At 38.7% G+C, this 20,566-nt stretch overlaps 2 protein-coding genes across 5 annotated transcripts in view; one reads left to right on the top strand and one right to left on the bottom strand.

Annotated features, from left to right (window-relative positions):
* LOC122980554 (adenosine receptor A1-like) overlaps window positions 1–20,566 on the bottom strand; it is a 719,840-nt gene that overhangs the window by 119,596 nt on the left and 579,678 nt on the right. The gene's annotated exons all lie outside the window — the stretch shown is intronic.
* Window positions 1–20,566, top strand: part of slc12a5a (solute carrier family 12 member 5a) — a 181,458-nt gene that overhangs the window by 115,149 nt on the left and 45,743 nt on the right. For all 4 annotated transcript variants that reach the window (XM_044348661.1, XM_044348660.1, XM_044348663.1 and 1 more), the window contains exons 2-3: window positions 8,149–8,249; window positions 10,155–10,292. In XM_044348661.1, the coding sequence (XP_044204596.1) occupies window positions 8,149–8,249; window positions 10,155–10,292 (239 nt within the window). The remainder of the gene's footprint in view (window positions 1–8,148; window positions 8,250–10,154; window positions 10,293–20,566) is intronic.

The raw sequence follows: 20,566 nt of genomic DNA, 5'->3' as shown, positions 1-20,566 counted from the left end.
ATCGATCAACAGACCAATCGTTTCAGCTCTGCTGTCAATGTCAGTCATAATGAGCACAGATAGCACAGTAAATGTATCCCTATGGTAGAAAAACATTCTTAAAACAGTGCATGTATCAAATATCAAGAGTTTCAATATATGCACATTAAAATAAGCTGCTAAAGTAAAACATCTACTACAAGAAACTGAGAGAAGAGTGTAAATTCAGTGTTTTTGTTTTGTAGAGGATTTAAAAGAAGATCACATGCTCAGTGAGCAGCAAAGCTTTGGATTTTGACCACAGATAGGGAGCGGCTTTGATAGTGAGAGCCATTGTTGGACGGATCCCATCAGATTGAAGGAGGATAAGCTGCTTGGGGGATGCGGTCAGAGCAAAACTCTTTTGGGCGCTGTCATTTTTCCAAAAAGGGGATATCCATCATTCCTTTGATAATGGAGTTTTAATTATTAGGCGACGAGGAGAAATGGGCTGTGAAGAGATCAGTGATAGGATAGAGAAGTTGTCTTTGGGCCATTAGCCCTTCGGATATACAACAGTGTGTGTGCATGTGTTTGTGTGCATGTGTGTGTATTCTCACTAAGATCACTTGTCCCTTTGATCCTCTAAGAAGTGCTCTTTTTGTGTTTGCACATGAATAAATATGTGAATGAGTGTGTTGTGTGTATGTGCTTTGATCTGTTAAGAACCACTCATTTATAATTGCCTACAGTACGTAATAAACACTCCATAGGCTGGTCTATAGTGAGAAGTAAAAAGACATCCAGACACTCCATCACTGACTGGTATACTGTTATATGGTAATTTATACTTCTAGAAAAGGCAAAGCATTGCATTGGATTAGATTAGATTAAACTTTATTGTCATTGCACAAAGTACAAGCACTGAGGCAACAAAATGCAGTTAGACATCTAACCAGAAGTGCAAAACAGACCAAAAAAGTGCACAGTTACAGACGTTATGTAATGAATACTGGTGTAAATATATAAATGCAGGGAAGTAAAGATCTAACTTAAAAAGTGCATATGAATCGTTATATGTATATATAAGTATATACATGGCAAAATCATAAATAAATGATAAATGATGGGGTGATTATTGTGAGAGCAGAGCTTTAGTTCAGGCAGAGCACTGAAGTCAAGTTTGTATAAAATGATTGGCATCAGCTGTTTCATTCATGCTTCAGTATCACTGGCTGATCCATCAGCTGTTTGGCTGTCAGCTGACTAGTATCGTCCAATCATATTCATTTAGGTGTGCAGTGCGAACATTAAAACTGTCACTTCCCTCTCTCACTCTGCTGCTGCAGCTCCCTCAACCTTATGTGCTGTATGATTGTTATTGTTGATTTAACTAACATTTAGATCACATTTATGTGTTTATCCAGAATCCTTGTCACTGCTCATCTGCATACCAAACCTCGGAACCACAAATTTATTTTTCATTCATAAACATCTAATCAGTCATTAATAAATGGGGGATTAAACCTTAATGGAGCTTTCAGAGAGCAAAGAGAACTTACCATTTACCATTTACTATTCACAATCATACTATCATTAAATTAGCTATTAATACCTAATTATCTCAATGAAATGTACTGAAACGAATGTATGTGTATGTGACACAAAAAGGCAGTTAATTATTTTGGCCAGTAAGAATTTGCTTGGCTGGTGGATCTTTTCATCTACCAGTCCCTTTGGCAGGTAAGTCAGAAAGTTAATTTGGGACACTGCACATTATAGTATTGTCTCATGTTACATAAAACAGGAGAGCAAACATCCATAATTTCAATTAATGTTATTTATATGTGAAGACTGCAACAACATTTTTGAATGGTGATTTATGATGAAATACGGGTCAAATTTAACCCGGAACACACTCTATGTACAAATATGTGTATCAGTTGCGCAAAAATAGATGAAAGTTAAAATATTTCCATTTTTGGATATTCTGGGTCACTATAGGGAAACTGGCTAAAAATGGACTTCAGGCTAAAAATGGGTCAAATTTGACCTGAATAGTATGTCAGGGCTAAAGAGTTGAGCCTTCCTCCCAAAATCTAACTCTATAAATGCTATAAATTCCTTGACATAAATGACTGCACATTGTATTTTTTGTTTCCTTGTGTGAAACTTTGAGTGTGCTACTGTACATAGTGCATAAATTTCAGGCTGCGACAATTAAATTAATTATCATATAATGTGTCAACTATTTTTTCAATCAAAGACACCCTGAGGAAGACAAGTGTGCTGTTATGCGTTGGTGTTGTTCTGTAATGTACTAACCCATGTTTATCGGAGGGTTTTTATTTTTAACCATCAACTTTAGTGCCTGGAATTGGATTTTATTTATGAAGTTATATTTTTTTCATCTTTATAGTGATATTTTTTTTTCCAATCAACTGAGTCATTGTCTATAAATGTCAATGAAAATAATGAAAAAGAGCTCAGAGGAGACATCTTAAAATTTCTTGTTTTGCCCAACAAACAATCCAAATGCTGTTTAAATAATTCACTCATAGTTATCAATTTAAAGTAATTTAAGAAGATGGAAGTAATTAGTTCATACTGTTTACATTTCCCTCTGTTCTTCTGTTCGTCTGTGTTCAGAGATGTTTATCTCATCTATTCCATGTACAACAAGCCTGATATTATTACTCTCCACTGATGCATGTAGCACTCTTGTTTCACAGAGGTGTTATCATCCTCAGATGGTTACAGAGGTAAAAATAGTTAAAAAACAACTAAATAATCCACATGTTCTGAAAACCCTCTGTAGGATGCTCTAGCCTCCCTTTTAACTGCTCCATATGTTTTAACCTGCGGGTCAAATTGAGCTGAACCTTAAGTGCAGCAGAAGCTTTTACATTTTGCAGCCGCAGACATAAGTGTGTCTCTCTCTGCCCTCTCCCTCTCTGCCTCTGCGGGTTCCCATTTCAGATCTGGCCGCCTCGTCTTTCGTCTGTCTGAGCTCATATCTCTCTCCCTGTCACTATTTGCTCTCGCCCCATCTATCTGTGTCTCTCTCCATCTTCTCATATGCACCCTCATTCTCTTTGTGTTACCTTCCCCCTCTGCCTGCTTCTTTTCCTTCTTTCTGTGCTCTTTTTCATGGCCCAAATGTTCCTGCACTGCCCCTTTCTCAGCGTCCCCGTCTGAGTGGCCCTATTGCCCTGTCTCTGTAGAACAGTGTGCCGGCTGTTAGCGATGCCCCGACGTCATGGCACATGGCTGCAGCATCCTGGCTATAAATAACTTGGTCTCGCAGTGCTCGGTCCAAGACAGGACCGAGAGCCAGAGGGAGAGCAATCTGCTGTCTCCCTCAAGAGACGCTCGAAGGGGAAGGCGCAAATAAGACAGTTTACATGGCGCCGCCTTCGCCACCAAGACCTTCATTGTACTTGAAGAGTAAAGTGATTCAGAATTTAATTATTTTTTCTTGACAAGAGCAAACGTCTGGTCAGGAAGCAGTTGAAGTATTAAGGCTAATCAAAGGTTAAGGCTCTAAACAGTGACCTGCAAAATGACAGACGTGGTTCTCGTGGAACCTAACAGGACTACAACATCTGCAATCAACTGTGCCAGACTCAAATATGTTTTCATTGTTGTGCTGCATAGTTTTGGTTATCCCTCCTTTTTTTATTCTTGACAGAATATAAAGGATTTTCTGTTAGTTGTTGGTCACTTTGATTGATGACAGTGAATCATCCTTTTCTTACACTTCTGTCAAGATGTTGCATGGTTTACGGTGCAGATTGATTCATAGTTCTGCACTGACTATCATAGCAATGCTTTAACACAATGTGAATGATTATTTCGCATTCATTGTAATGAGTACTTCTAGTGGTTACCACAGTAATCATGTTATTTTCTTGTGTGGTCTGGACTTTGCTTCAGATTACAGACTGCAAATTCATCCACTATTACTGAAAAGAACATCATTATTGACCATTTCTTCAACCTGCTCAATGTTGTTTTCACTATAAACAAATGAACCAGCACCAGAAACTTGACAGCAAACAAAGCAGAACAATCACAGTTCTGGTAGCTTCCATGTGACCCACTAAAGGATCTATTATTATTATTATTATTATTGTTATTATTTGGTACTGTACAGTAGCAGCATTATGTGTCCATGACAAATTTCCCTCTGGTACAATAAAATCTTCTTATCTTTTCTTATCTCTATGTGTAACATTTTTGAAGGGGTTCACCTTTTACATACCCACAAATCCACAACACGTATCTCAGATAGAAGCATAATTAAGCCGTTATAATCCCAGCAGCAGCACAGGCAAAGGTATTTCTCACCTTTGCTATCTGTATTGCAATAAAAGCCTGCAGTTCTAACCGGGCAGTTCCGAATTAACCAGTTTCTCAAACTAATTGAATGACAAAAACCTGTTATAAAATGTCCAAAACTTCCAACCCCCATTAAGTCTAATTAATGAAGCTATGGCTTGTGACTAATACTCAAGACTTCCTGTAGCTACTCAGAGATAAACTATTTTATTAGCTGGAAGGCTTTTACTAGAAAGCCGAAAGGTGCCACAAAAAGAATTTGCGTTATCAGCATGTTTAATTGAATAAGGTCGGCTCATTCTTTCCTTTCTCTCACTTGTGTCCCTGTGATATTTCTTTAACTCATCAGGCCTCAGTGTTTTAGATGCTCAAAAAAACTCACCTCGGTGAGGGGTTAGGGTATGAGTGGAATAATCACACTGTAGAAATGGATCAGTCAACATCTGATGTTGCTTGTAATCCATTTCCAAAAGACGTCAGAGGGAAATCAATGAGCCTGTTAATGATCGTGTACAACCAATGCCAAATCAATAACCCTCCCAGGAGTTTGATGCTGTCCTCCTGATAGTGTTTGTTTTCGAGATTTGCACTGTGTCTATGGAAACAAATAAGGGTCATTAATAGTTTGAGCTTGTGAAGTGTAGTTTGTGAATGTGTAATAAAGTTTTGCAGCTGTAGAAATATTTTTTGCACGTGACTGAAGTAACAAGCTACAAACTACAAACTTGGACCCTGTTTTTACAGCTGAATCCGATTGGTCAAACATAGAGTCACTCTGTCCAACCAGAGGGCAGATGGTTCCATTGCGTTCATCCCCTGCAGGTTGGTAAACATTTAATGTGTTGTATATTTAGCTTGCAGTTAGTTATTGTAAGGCAACGCAGCTGTCCAAATGCATCAAGTTCAGGAAGGCTGCTTAATGTATCCAGAATAGAACAGTAATGTAGCTTTAAGGATGTTAACAAATGTCTGCTAGCGTTATCAAAGTAGCAGCATCAATGCTGGCAAGGAACTTTTCAAGCTGAAGACAAACCAAGAATGAAGACATACCGTAATTACTCATAGTTAGACATGAATCCGTGCCCACTTCTTTGTATTTGCAATTTTGTGGATTTAGGATAGTCTAGCTTTGTTGTAAATTTGATGATAGTATCAGGTTCATATTGACTTTCTTACTAAGATAAAGTTAGTGTTAGCTGTTAGCTTAGGTAAGGTTGATAGTAATAGTAAGCCAGCAGAAAGTTGATTATATTTTCTGAGCTGCGATTGGTTTGCATTTTAATCTTATTCTGTTTCTTGGCACAGGTAGAGCCGATGTTGAATTCATCCCTGTGGGTGCTTCTACGAGCTGACAGCCCGGTGGAAGTGTGAGCAGTGTGTGTGTCAATTATCCTGGCACTGATGATCCTGCTCAGTGTGTTGTTCAGAAATGCTGGGAAATACCAATTACTGTGGAGAATAAATGTTACAACCAATTACTAGAGACAATTCCAATGCTGCTGCGTATGGAGGCATACATATTCTGGGAGGGAGTGTTGCACAGAACAGCAGGAGTGACACCCAGGTTATAGCTGACCTGCCAGACAAAGTGGAGGATAACAGACAGTATTTGCATGGCAGAGTGGAACTCTTGGTCCAGGTCATATACTTGTCATCCCAAATTGCTGTTTTTAGAGAATCTGATATCCAGAGTGTCAGAAAAAGCACAGTTTCATCTGTATGAGGATGTAGCTTCCTTTTCAATGTTTCAATTGTAAAGAGTTTGAGGTGCTTTATACCGTAAATAGGTTACTCGTTTTATTTGCTATGTAATATTTCTTGTGCCATTGTTTCTTTAACAATAAAGTGACAACAGTAAATTGTTTCTGAACATGTTTGTTAGATTTTATTCCATAATCTATTTTTAATAGATCCTCACTAATGGCATGGACATTACATTACCTCATGACATGCAGTCTTTAAGAAGCTAAACAAAATGAATTATGACTTTTTAGAGTTGTAAGAATTTATTTGGCTCAAGCATAATTATATACAGAAGGTTGGATTACAAGTCACAAATATGAATGAACAGCTATATAGTGGGCAATTTAATATGGTAGATATGTAGTTTGATGTGGTGACTGTGGATACTTCACAGGTGGTCTTCATCTGAAACAGGGGCAGCTTCTGTTTCTGTGGCCTCTGGAAAAAATACAATCAAAAATCTCAAAGAATCCATATTTTGAATCCTTTTATGCCAAGAGAAAAAAAGAAAAATTTAACAAGAAACATTAATAATACACAGATGTGGCCTGTATTGTTTTGAAATACTTTGTTACTTTTCTGTTTTCAGAAAGCAGCAATGACAGTTTGACCAGAACTGACATTCATGCCAAATAGATTGACTGGATGAACGATATTCATATTTTGTGTGTATGACTTAAGTGTAACAACCACCTCTTGCACAGCAGTGGAGTCAGTGATACATTTTCATGCAATGTCATGCCTCCTGCTGATCTGTGTGTCTATAATGGCTCCTGAGTGGTCGAGGCTGGTATAGCAGACTGTAAACCAGGCTGATGTCGATCATCTGGCCTTCTGGATCAAAGTTGTGACATCCTAGGCCCTGATAACATTTTATTTCCATGCCCCTGTGAACTTTTGGGATGGAGCTGTAGTTTTTGGCCTCCTTTACTTTGATAACGCTAGCAGACATTTGTTAACATCCTTAAAGCTACATTACTGTTCTATTCTGGGTACATTAAGCAGCCTTCCTGAACTTGAAAATATGCATTTGGACAACTGCATTGCCTTACAATAACAGCAAACTAACTGCAAGCTAAAAACACAACACATTAAATGTTTACCAACCTGCAGGGGATGCACGCAATGGAACCATCTGCCCTCTGATTGGACAGATTGACTCTACGTTTGAAAAAATTGGATTCAGCTGTAAAAACAGGGTCAAAATCGTACTTGTAACTTGTAGTTTGTAGCTTGTAACTTCAGTGTCGCATATACAGGTAGGAAATTTGTGTGTCTGTCTCCCAGACTCTGTGAAACCTCACTGTTGAAAATATTCCTGCACAGATTTTAATTATACATACACAAAATATTTCTACAGCTACTTTTTACACATGCAAATTATATCTCTGTGCACAAAACATTTCCACAACTGCAGAATTTTATTACACATTCACAAACCATTTCACAAGCTCAAAATATTTTTGACCCTTATTTGCTTCCATATGTGCCTGGGACTGTGAACTTGCAGACAGATGTTTCTCGGTGGAATCATGATGCCTACAGCAAGCTGTCGCCTAAATAACATCACACTGTTTCTACCACTCTGTGTTTCGAGGGCAAAAAGCTGCAGAGTACTTGAACATTTCATATTGTTTCTCTGTGTTGGTGTTAAAACTTGTGATCATTTGTCAGCGTAGCAAATGGCTGATTGAGATGTTCCAGTTTCTGTTCTTACTATGGCCATATGGAATATATAGCACCGCACATATTGTGAATGCACACTCCATTAGGTATCGTTCTGTTTCTCTGCATTTCTGACTGTGGGCGCTTTTATGGAGACGACAAGCCTCTCCTCCTTTCCTGGCAGACGTCCTCTTTTTTTTTTTTAGCCTTCTGTCTGTGTGTCTTTCTCTGCTAAAACAATAAATAAATAAATAAAAGAAAGTCATTCATCACAAAAGTCGGTCTGTTCCTCAAGGTTGTTGTTAGCCTACAAAAAAAGAATTTTGACATGAAGAAACTCTTGTCTGGCTTCTTGCTTTATGCTCTTGTGGATGTGGTCTTTGTGGTCTACTTTTATTTCTGTCCAGTCTAAAAGTGGATGCGTGTGTCTGTTTCTTGCAGGTGACAGTAACCCCAAGGAGAGCAGCCCCTTCATCAACAGCAGTGATGTTGCCGCAGAGAAGAGTCAGCAGTATGACGGCAAGCACATGGCCTTGTTTGAGGTACAGTCCAATATTCTGATTTGTTAACGCACACAATCAGGTGTGATAGTAAGAAGCAGGATGCACTCATTCTCACAATTCAGTGATTGAATGGGGGCTCTGACATCGATTAATGAGGGTAATTACTGTGTGAAGGGCATGCGGGAACCTCGGGTTAAGTCAGGCAAATCTTACACTGCAACGGTGAAGGACTTAAAGGAGGCAATTTGCCACCACTCTGCACCTATGTATTTACGTTGTGTTCTTGCTGGGATTTCCAAACAAGAAAAAAGAAAATCAGAAAATGAACAATTTATTGTGCAAGCACTTGTTTCAGATGGGTTGGAATTTGCAGAGCAATGTATCACAGAACACAGGACAGAGAAATAGTGACTTATCTTCAGCGATCTAAGTCAACACTCACCAAATACACTATTAATGTAACAGAGTAGGGTTAAAGATGTGGATTTGGCTCACAAGTATTATCTCTCTTCTCTACTTACTTTCCTCCGCTGAAGAATATCCTTTAAAATGCGCTCAAAAATATACGGGGTGGGAGGAAAAAACAATTCCAAGATGCATCCCGATGCCGATGTGGACGATTCTGCATCAATTCACAAATGTCAAAAATCGATTTTCTAAATGTTAGTTAATAATATGATGTTGACCGAACGAATGGCGAAACTTTACTGCGAGGGCAGTGCAGCACCTGGACAGTCTACAGCGCACACATGCTAGAGTTCATCTTCACAAAAGGCAGCAGTGGCAAGCTTGTTTTGATTTAATGTCTAAATAATTACCTTTGCGAGATGAACGTTAACTATATTGTGAACTTTATATGCCTTCAGTCAGAGACTAACATTAGTGGAACGGAGCAATGAACTCCAGCAGTAACAAACACACACTGTAGCATTAAACAACTTAAACCAACTCTGAGGTGAAGAAAGTAACTGGCTGTCAGTCTGTTTCACCTCAGAAACCCAATAAGCTAATGGTGCAGCAGAGAAGCTGCTCTCCACTGCTGGAGACATGACGTTAATAACAACACAGCACAGGACTCCGCCTCCCCCTCAGTTTATTATTCTCATACAGGCAGAAGACTGTAAGATGCTTTCATATTAATTAATTAATTAATTAATGCAGTTAACTTTTTAAAATAAAAAGACTGTGGACCATTTATCTTATCTGCCAGCTATGTTCATATTGTATTTCAGTGGACTAAGGACCCTAGTGAATGGTTTGGTACACAGTATACTGGAGCAAGAGACTGAAAATACACCCCCCCCCACCCCAATTTACCATTCATTCAATTGAGAATCAATTCTGAATCGGATTGGACACCAAAGAATCGGAATTAACCTCTTAAAATCACGCAGTAATGAGTAAAAGCAATTGGCACAGTTTGGCCAATTGGAGATGTTTGGAGAGGTTCGGGGACACCAGTGACACCACAAACTAAAAACTCCCTTGCTCCCATAAGGTTAGGCCTAGAGGTCTGGAATTTTATTCAGGTTGACAAGATGTAGAAGGTATATGGTAATCTGCATAGTTCTGGCATAAAGCATGTCTTAATTATTGTCATTCAAATATGACTCATGATAGACGAGGACCAAAAACACTTTTTTGAGCCTTATTTGAACTGATGTAGTTTTGTTTGTGTTTTCGCCACATGCTAATAAACAAGCACATTTCCAGAAACTAGAAGATATCATTTGTCAAATGAAGCCTAATACATGCATCTTGGCCTTACAGTTCTTCTGTTATAAGCTTTTTCATTTGGGTGTGCCAAATAGGCAAAAATTCTATAAATAGAGTGGATGTTAAGGGGTTGAAATCGAATCATGAGATTCCCAAAGATTCCCACCCCTAAAGAATATGATGGAGACACTGACCCCAGCCCTCCTGTCTGTATTTGTGTCTGTGCAGGAGGAGATGGACACCAGCCCCATGGTGTCGTCTCTTCTCAGCAGTCTGGCCAACTACTCCAACCTGCCCCAAGGTAGCAAGGAGCACGAGGAGGCAGAGAACAACGAGGCTGAGTCATCACGCAAGAAACCTGTCAAGGTATTTAACAAAACACATGTATAACTACACACATACAGTACATACATGCAGATATGCATATTATGTATGTTATGTATGTTTACACATACAGCATACTATAATCAGGCATCATATATTGTGAAGATAACACAATTTGAATCACAGCATACACATTTGATTACATCAATTATATGTGTTTGGCTGTAGCTGTGGATTACTGTATGTTGGTAATTGTGACTTAAATCCTTAAATCAGTAATTCATAGTAAGGAGAGTCCTTACGGGTGTGCTTTAAACATGATACTAAGCACAGTACATGCAAACTATAAATGCAATGTAAGTGTTTTATTAATTTCATTTTATTCTTTTATCAGACCACAATATAGTGGTTGTTAAGTTAAAACATAAAACCTATATGAAACTACTAAAAACAATTAAAATTTTACAAATTAATATAAAAATACATTAACAAGCAGTAGTAGTTCAGCTCGTTATTGTTGTTTTATTATTACTTGGAGGTTCTGTTGTGCACAATTAGCAGCTTATTTGCATTTTCTCCTTTTTTTTCTCTTCACTTTCCATTATGTAAATCGTATTTTGAGCTGAGCTTGCTACAGGTGACCTTTTTACTGTAAACTATGGTGATCTGTGTCCTCTTTAGCAGCTAACATTAGCAGCTACTTCTGGATGCATGAGGATGTAAAATCTATGTAAAATTCAGGTTAATCCTTTTAAAAATTCCTAGTATTTTTACTGAAAATTGGTCAAAACTTCAAACATTAGGTTTAGGGGTGCTGCAGTGAACGTAAAAGCATTAATGGGTCTTCTCGAGTTGTGTTTAATAAGCAAAAAGACAGTGTTGTCTATAACGCATTTTAATGCTAATGAGGTTTTAATCATCTAATTATATAAACACTTAAATATACTTAAAGTCCCTCTCCCCTCTACCAAAAATGTGTCCTTCATTTGGATGTTTGAGCTTCACTGTGCAGAATGATTTATGTGCAGAGTTTAAAACTAAAAGGCTGTTTTCACATTCATCTAATTTCGTGGCCCAGGACTTTTCAGTGAAGAAGTAGACATCTTGTATCCAGCAGTTAAACTTTTGAAATGGACAATACTTGCATATTCATAGATTGTTTTAATGAGGTAGAAGCAGTCAATGTCATTTAAAGGATTTTTACAAGGTGATTGAACTTTTTTGAGGAAAAACCATGTCAGACACAAACTATTTTTCAAGCAGATTATTTTTATACACAGTATATCTTAAAATATGTCAGGACGGGATCTTTCTCACTCTATTTTTAGTCAAAAAGTTATGAAAAACAGCTCACTGTTATCAGATATGTATGTTGATGCTTTCCAGATGAGTTTTCATGTTGCTTAATACAGCACAGAATAATAATATTATTAGCTGCAATTTAATAATGATGATTTTATTGTTAAGAAATTGAATTCCTTCTTGAAAAAATACTCATGCATCATCATCAATTAAAAAATCAACATACTCAGTGTCACACAGAGTGTTAGATTCATCATCTTGCTGTGGATTTACATTTGCTGCCATAATATTGTCTACGGTGTACCCTGGACTACTTGTTCACCTGAGAAAGGTTGTTATGCTTGTTGCTAAGCGATGTTCATTAAGTGTTACCAAATATAGTTTTGTACATTCTGTTAGATTACATCATAAATATCCCTAATAGCACAGTTTTTGATTGTTTTATTAACATGTTCACTGGAGAGCCAGAAAAACTCCACCAGTTTAGAACTTGTCAGTCATTTTCTGTTGATATGATAAATCCCTTGTTCATGTTACTGGATTGCATCTTAAATGCCACTCACTAATGAGTTCCTTCCACATCATCCCCTGGTATTTTTCTGCTGTTGGGTGTTGAGACGTCAGCAGGAAGGAGTTTACTGTTCATGCTTTTTTTTTTCTTAGCACTTGATCGACAGATAGGCAGCTACATTAATAATCCTGTGAGAAATGGTGGTGTTAGCAGCACAGCGAGATGTGACATGGCAAAGCTTGAAAGAAAAGAGATAATGATGATAATGCAAATAATGAAACAAGTTCTGCCAAATTACTGGGACAGACTGGTGGAAAATGGGCTGATTCACATTTTAACATATTTCATGCGGACTTTTAAAAAGTTGAAACTCTGTGACTCCATACTCGGATCATGTGAGGTAAAACACAGTCTAGACATTGTGAGCTGCTGCAGCAGTGACAGGTTGACAGTTTTTGTGTGACCTTTGACTCATACAGTCTTTCTAAGTGTCCAATCAGCCTGATATTTTTTTCCTTTCCCTATATATTTGCTTTTCTCCTCATGTGTCAGTCACGTTTCCATCCCTTTCCTTTCCTCCTGGTCTGTATCACTTTTACTCAGACAGGTCTTCATTCGTCTTTCTCACCTTGAAGCAAATCACTGATGATGACCTTGGATGCCAGTGTACCTGTCGATACACAGCGAATCCAGATGGGTCCTTTAGATAACCATGTACAGTATATCCTCAGTGGGAGAAAAAACATTTTAAACTGACAGTGGAGATAAGGTTTATATGTACTGACCTCATGACCATATTGATTAGTGCATATGTACCTTTCTTAAACACATATAATGACAAAAACAGCATGAACTAAGCAAACAGAACCTTAAAATGCATAAAAACTCTTCACCAGCTCCGATTTTTTGTTTTTTCTGGAGATTTCAGCCACATCTCATCATTGGTTGGAGTCTGCTCATTTATAGTGAAGATGGTTTAGTTGTTCAGGTGTTATCACTAAGTACTGTTTTTTTTTAGCCACACTAGCGGCACAGCTCTAGGGGTAGCAGCAACAATTGTTATGTCCACTACTTTGATTCAGACTGAAATATCTGAACAACTAATGGATGGATGAAATGGATGAAATTTTGTTCAGAAATTCATGATCCTCAGAGGATAAAGTATGCTGACTTATCTTCTCCAGCAACACCAGCAGGTTGATATTTGAGGGATTGAGTGAAATATCTCAACAACTATTGGATGAATTGCTTTGAAATTTGGTACAGCCATTCATGTTCTGCTAAGGTGATACCTGAACTTCTTCCTCTTGCGCCATTATCAGGTCAAACTGTTTATTTGTCCAGTACTTTGGTTTATGATCAAATACCTGCAGAACTAACTTTGTGTTTAGTGCTGCTTAGCAAATGGAGGTAAATTAAGACAATGAACATGGTAAACTTTGTACCTGCTAAACCTTAGCATTGTAGCATTGTTACTGGCACCATGTTAGTATGCTGATGTTAGCATTTAACTGTAACAGCCTCACAGAGCCGCCACCATGGCTCTTACTAAAAAAACCCTAAAAGACTAAAAACTAAACTAAACCATCTCAATGACACCTGAGCAAACTCCATTTGCTGAAAAAGGCATCGAGATGTGGCTGAAAGCTCCAGTAAAACTAAGCAAGTGAAATTTTCTTCTATAGTGACATTTTCAAGGTCAAGAATGAACCCTCAAGCTCAACAATAGAATAAAATAGAGCACCTCGATGGTTCCATGGAAACAGTTGACCTAAAGCAATGATATGCCCAACCCCTTCGGAGGAGGCCACAATTGTTATAAGGTGAGGTGAAGGGTAGTGTGCTGAACCATAAAGGAAAAATCATGAAACAAAGAAAAACATGGAGGGTTAACTTTGTATTCTTTACACAGCTAAAAACAGTTCTGGTGCTGCTCTTCAAAAACCAGTCAATTCTCTCCCATTCCACTCACTTATATAGCATGAGAGCCTGCCTTTCCAGTTCAAACTGGCCTATCAGGTCAGAACTCTAGAGTGGAGAGTTGACAAGATTAGCAACAAATATACATTGTTTTCTTAACTTGCTCATACCAACAAGGCCTCAATTCATTGGCCTCAGATAGTTTGTGTTCTTTGCACAGGTTTGAGAATCTGAGATTTCTGCCTCCAACCCAAAACAACCGACGTGAATGGATTTTCATTTGGGAAAAAGATTTAAACTTAATCCAAATACATTAAACTCAGCAGCAATGTCTCTTTCCATGCACAATTTCCCAGGTACTCAATGTCAATAGACCTCAATGTAAGAAGTTTTCACTGGAAATAGTTTCTATTGAAGAAAAAGTCCCCATGAATTCTGTAAACATTAAGATCTCTGGATGATCGAGAGTGATGGAGATCCTGTTTCTGGAAAGAGATGTAATTTGGGCGAATCAATTTTAAAACAGCAATTTTCTGTTCTGATGATGTGAGTGATGACCAATGATGCAGGTAGCAACTGTGTCCACATGGGAGTTCATGTCTTCACTGTGGAGCTATGTGCTAGTGGTATATTCCTCCATTATCCCAGTCCTCCCAGTTGTCCCAGATGTAAGATGATTTGTCTGGCTCTCCTCAGCTTGGCTAACCCTGGGAGCAGGTCTAATCTCCCCCTTGTCACCCCAACCCCTTCAATACTTTAATTAGTATGCACGCTACACCAAGCTGCCGCTTCTCCAATCAGCAGCCCATTCCACTGGCAATCTCTCCATCGCCATGAGAGGCTTTTCATTAAGGCAGCCCGTGGCGTTTTATCACTTACACAGCGACCCCTCTCTTTCTCCCTCTCTCTCTCTCTCTCTCCCTATCTCCTTCCCTCTCTATTTCTTGCTCCACTCCCTCTCTCTTTTCCTCGCTCTCCATCTCCTTCATCATCAGTCCCTTCAGTGAGTGAGTGAGCGAGTTGTGTGAGAGGCAGAGCGAGGGAGCCGGCTTTCTTTGTCGCAGTGTGAAAGCCAAGATTAGAGATTTGGTTGGCGTGTGACGTGAGGGAACAGTCTGGAGGTCGCACAGGTTGTGATGGAAACCAGTTACGGCTAATCTGATGGCAATTTTCACTTATCTGACTCATTTGAAATAATTAACATAGAAAGACAAGTTTATTTTTCTGGCACCTTTTAAACTCCGTGGCAATTCACAGAGCTTTACGTGAGGCAAAGAAAGGCTTTAGAGCAACATTTAAAGCTGCTGTAATCAATATTTTTATATTAACAGTGGATGAACACACAGAGAATTATCACCCGACTCTGCAGTTCCTCTAAGCTCTACAAAGGCTTTTAGCATCTTTCAGCTCATTGTTTTGGTTTTCAGCCCACAACATTACTGTTTTTGGTTCTCTCACTGCTTTCAACAGCATTGTTTCTAAACACAGCAGATTTTCTGCATAAAAAAAAGAGAAAAACTTAACATACTCGTTAACAAAATTAGCAGCTAGCTGGTGAACATAGTGGAGGATTTAGCAGCTAAACAATCACATATTTCATGAGTTGGTGGAGACCTAAACAGAGCAACAAGGAGAGTGTATATTGGATTAGATATATTGGATTGGATTAGATTCACCTGAACGCCTGAAACATGACTCCAGTTGAATGCTTATGTTGCTCCACGTGTGCTAGATGTATAAAAAGAAAACTGTTTGCTAACACATTTGTCATATTAACTTCATATGGTGATAATTTGTAAGTTATGTTTACAGTTTTTTGTGCTGCCCCCAAGTGGCCAAAAAATTCAAATACAGGTCTAAAAACAGTGAAAAGGAAAATAAAATATGTTACAATAAGATCAAATACACTAAAAGTAATACACAAGAAATGCTGTTTCAGTGCAGTTACAGTGTAATAAAGAGCTAACTCGAATGTAATAAAAGAAATAAAAGAGCAGAGGCATTTAGATTTGAAAGTAGCTGAAGGTGGGGTACATTTAAGATTATCGGGATATTTGTTTCAACTGTGAGCAGCATAGTAGCTAAATCCACCATTGCCATGTTATTTTTTTATTGGGTTTATATTCGTCAATATTACAAAAGTGTTTTGATCCTTAGTTGTCAAGTGATTTGTAAATTAGCAGCAGTGCTGTCTTTTTTTGTAACTAGCCTACTGAATGTACTGCTGTTGTCTAATGGGCCAGTTTCTGGACATGAAACCTCTAATTTTTAGAAACATTAAGATTTCTAACTTGGCCTTTTAGTGATTATAGTTCAGAAATGAAGCTGAGCGCTAACATTGACACTTGCCCCCTTTGTTGCTAAACACAGTACATTTCTGTCTCATCTTCACTTATTTAAAGGAGTTTTCAAATGAATCCAGGAATGTAACTTCATGTGATAGAGGTGTGAAAAATAATAGCATATTCTGTTCCTCCAATAAAATCCAGCATAACATTCGTTCTGTAATGTCTTGTTTATCGACCAAACTAAACACAATACAAACCATGAACCTTTTTACTTTTATTCAAGTAATTTTCTAGATGAGTGCTCTTGCTAAGAACTACTGGAACATTATTCCATAGACTCTCCCTGCTTTTTACGGCCTAATGTTCCACATAAGTGTTGTTTCCTTTCCAGGTGTTTTATGATCCTTGCTCTTAGCTGTGCCCTCACCCTCTCCAACTCGCTTTCCCCCCTCTCTCATTAGACCGGTGCATCGGATCAGTATTCCTGTCAGCAGCCTTTTGAAAGATGTACAGTATCCTGAACATCAATTTATGTTATATATTACTGTAGCGTGCAGAAATTTCACAGCTCACATATTGTCCACTTAGCTAAGACACCAGGTTAACGGGCTTTGTGGAGGTTGTTCTACAATGTAGGGCTGCTGCTAATTATTGTTTTCATTATTGATTAATGTGATCGTCACAGTTTCTCATAGCTCATGTTGGCATCTTCAGATGTCAAAAGTCAAGAGTCCAGAAACCAAAAATATTCAATTTACAACCATATGATAAACTGGAACCAGCAACTATTTGGCATTTCTGCTTGAAAATGACTGAAACAACTGATCAATTAGATCAAAAAGCTGTTAATTATTTTTGGATCCACTAATCAACTAATCATCTACAGTAATTGTTTCAGTTCTACTACCCTGCAAACATATCAGTACAGTATGATAATAACAACTTGGAGCCATGGAACTTCGAAAGATGAAAATATTAAGATGGACATCAGATTAACAAAAACACTCAAATACAGGTTCAATAGATTTAAAGTAAGCTCAGTACAATAGATGGCAGAAGCATAAAGCAGGCTGTAGATAGATGTGAATATACAAATGTCTGTCTGTAATTGTGTTTTGAGATGGGACTTGAAGGTTGACACTGACTTGGCGAGCCTGAGTTCCTCTGGCAAGACATATCAAGGGCCTTGACAGCGAAGGCTGTGTCATCTCTAATTACCAACTTTGATCTAAGAAACAGCCAAGAGATCCTTGCCAGAGGACCTCAGGCTGTGATTTGACTCATAGTGGGTAAAAAAAGGGCAATTCAAGAAAGCCATGATATCTTATTTCAAGCAGTTAAATGTATTTTTTCCATATCCAAGATACATAATATTGTCAAGCACCATTTGCATTAAATTATCAATCTTGTTTCAAGTAAACTGACTGATAATGGAAGTAATTTTGCTCACCTGTTTGTCAGATGATACTAGCTTATTTCTCCTGATTAAACCATATTTTGCCTATTTGTAGTGAATCTTTTTGCAGTGTAGACCTCATTTTCAGCTCACCTGCCCTCTCTCCTGCCCAGTTACTGCTGACCTGAATTTATGAAAGCAAGAGATTTAGTGTAGCCTCTGTTGAGCGGAACATGTGCATTAGTGGATAAGGAGACTTTTAGCCTCGAATGTGATAGTGTGGCTAAATAGAGGTTTCACAACTGGCAGTAATACATTAGGGTTTGTGGAGTCTTTTAACATAGAATATTCTAGTAACACATGTATACGCTATTTTGAGGTAGTGAGCCTTCAGCACCACAGAGGACATTTGGCTTCAACAGTCAGCTTTTTACAGATGACTAGCGGGTAACTTTTACACACACATGCACAGACAGTGTTGACCGCTGAGTGACTGGTTCATCCACAGCCGGTCAGGGAGGCTGATGTTCGCTGGCCTCTCCTCTTGCTGTCTATTTAATAATTCAGCACACCTGAGCAGAAACACATTTGCCCTATCAGCTCCTGTTTGGCCAGTAGAGCGTGGAGATGGTGTTACAAGTTCCCAGTCTGCCTCCCTCACTGTTAGTCTCCCCCCTCCACCTCACGCCTGTCTCTCTGCCTTCGCAAATATAAAACTTAAAGTGTGCATCCTCTGCTCTCCTCTTTGCTACATGTGATAAGATATTTTAGTGTAGTAACATAAGACTATATTCATCATCATAAGCATTGATTGCAGTAATCCACCGATCATCCGAAGGAAATTCAGACAAACTCATGATGATACACTGAGTGATCCATACAAGCGGCAACTATCACAGCTTGAGATTTAAGCGAATGCGGAAGTACCTTAAAGTGTAATGCCACCGACGGCCACTAGATGCTCCAACTAACTCAAAAAGCGTCAACTTCTGTCTAGAAATACAAATCCAATAATTTTTTTCGACAAGTTATTATGGTCTCAGTCACTGAATTCAGGCCATCAAATTTGTGTGCTGGTGTTCATTTAGGAAATTATTGCTTTATCAATAAGATTTGAAGACTTTGAAGACTAGCTTTGATGTCTGCCATGTGGGCGTTGATTGACAGATGTGATTGACAGTTCGCTTGTCTGCTGTCAGACTATCGTTGCAATATTTCTGTAAGTTTAATGTTACTTGATTATGATACCTGCCCTGTTAGCACGATTTAGCTAAAGTAGTTAACGATAACTCAAGTGTGCAATGCTTGGTGTTCCCAGTAAGCTAGCATTCGATTCGGTCCAAGGTAGTGGGGTGTATTTCCAGAGTGTGAAAGACAACACCCCGCAAGGAAGATCCTGGTTCCCAATGGGAAAAGACGGCGCTGACCATAAGCAGCAACTCAAGGCCTCAAACCGGCTCCAATGCAAACCAACGGGTGACGTCACACCTCGCTGTGTCCATCTTCATGCAATCTATGGATCCATGCAGTAACATCTGCACGTTGCTATCAGCTGGCCCATAAAGACAGATGCAGTTCAACAAATTCAGGGAATTAATAAATATTTGGCCAAAGATCCAGAGGGATTTGGACCTCCACTTGATGCTGTTCCTGCTTGCAAGCGTAAAAAAAATCCTGTAAGAAGTGATTTAAAAGATGACACTAGTTTTTTCCGCCTAAGCAGTTTGGCAGGGTGTCCCAGAGCTTGAGGGCCTGGACGTTTCCTTTTGTCTCTCCTGCAACTCTTGTCAGATGTACTGTATGTAGTCTCCCCACGTTCCTCCCCTACTCCCCTGCCCTCTTTCACTTTCATTTTCTTTCCCCTGCAGCTAGCCAAGGATATGAAGTTGCTTTCACCTTCCCTTTTAACTCTTTTCTTCTCCAAACTCTCTGTCTAGTAAAGAGAAACTGCTAACGTTGCTGGTCTCAGCAATTCAGGAGATGTCCATAGGAGGGTGGAAATAAGACTGTGGGGGTGTAAGGAAAGAGAAGAAAGGAAAAATAATGACCAATCCAGTATACGTCTAATAATATACTGTATGAAATTACAGCTTTCAAGGTAGGTATAAAAGAATTTAGGAATGAAGGAAGAGTTTTGAGATGAACAAATCCTGAAGCCTTAAGCCACCTCTGTGGTTAAGGTTTGGTTAAGTTTAGGCAACTGAAACTACTTAGTTATAGTTAGGAAAACACTGATGCCATGGTTTAAAAAAACAAATGTTGACTGTGACCTGTGGTGTCTCCATCCCAGTACCCTTGAAATTATGTCCATATTGACTGATTCCACACCTCATGATTTACATCCAGTACCAACATGCAGTCTCAATGCAGAGAGTAGTCTGTCCTTTGTGTAGCGACACGGACAGTAAAGGTGTGAAGGTCAGGGTGGTGAGTGGGCATGTAGCAAGAGACTCGAGTTGACATGTCCTGTCCCAAATGTTTTAGTTGCCTAATCTTAACCATACCTTGACCATATTTTATATTCATATTCTTAGACTCTACTGGAATATCTTTGCTTGATTTATAATTCAGAAACTCTTTATTTATCTCATACTGGCCCTTTATGCTGTTCCTCAGTTCAGCCTTTACCTGAAACAGGCCATTTTAGTTCCTGACTCTTTAAAGCCCCCTTCCCAATTCTCTGGCTCCAGAGGCTATGTAAACAAACAATAGTAGGATTTCACTTCTTTTACCTGCTTTTTACTCAAAGTGGAACCGACTCAAATACATCCTTACATGTTCGAGCCTGAATCCGATCCGAAACATGCAAGAACACAAACCCATGATTCAACCTCGGCAACAAAGGCTACAGAACAGACGGCCGTTTTTGGGCATGTGCGAACAATCTGATGTCATCACA

This window comes from Thunnus albacares, chromosome 4 (assembly GCF_914725855.1).
Source record: "Thunnus albacares chromosome 4, fThuAlb1.1, whole genome shotgun sequence".
Lineage (NCBI taxonomy): Eukaryota > Metazoa > Chordata > Actinopteri > Scombriformes > Scombridae > Thunnus > Thunnus albacares.
The sequence above is the reverse complement of the archived record's forward strand: the minus strand, read 5'-3'. Positions and strand labels throughout refer to the sequence as shown.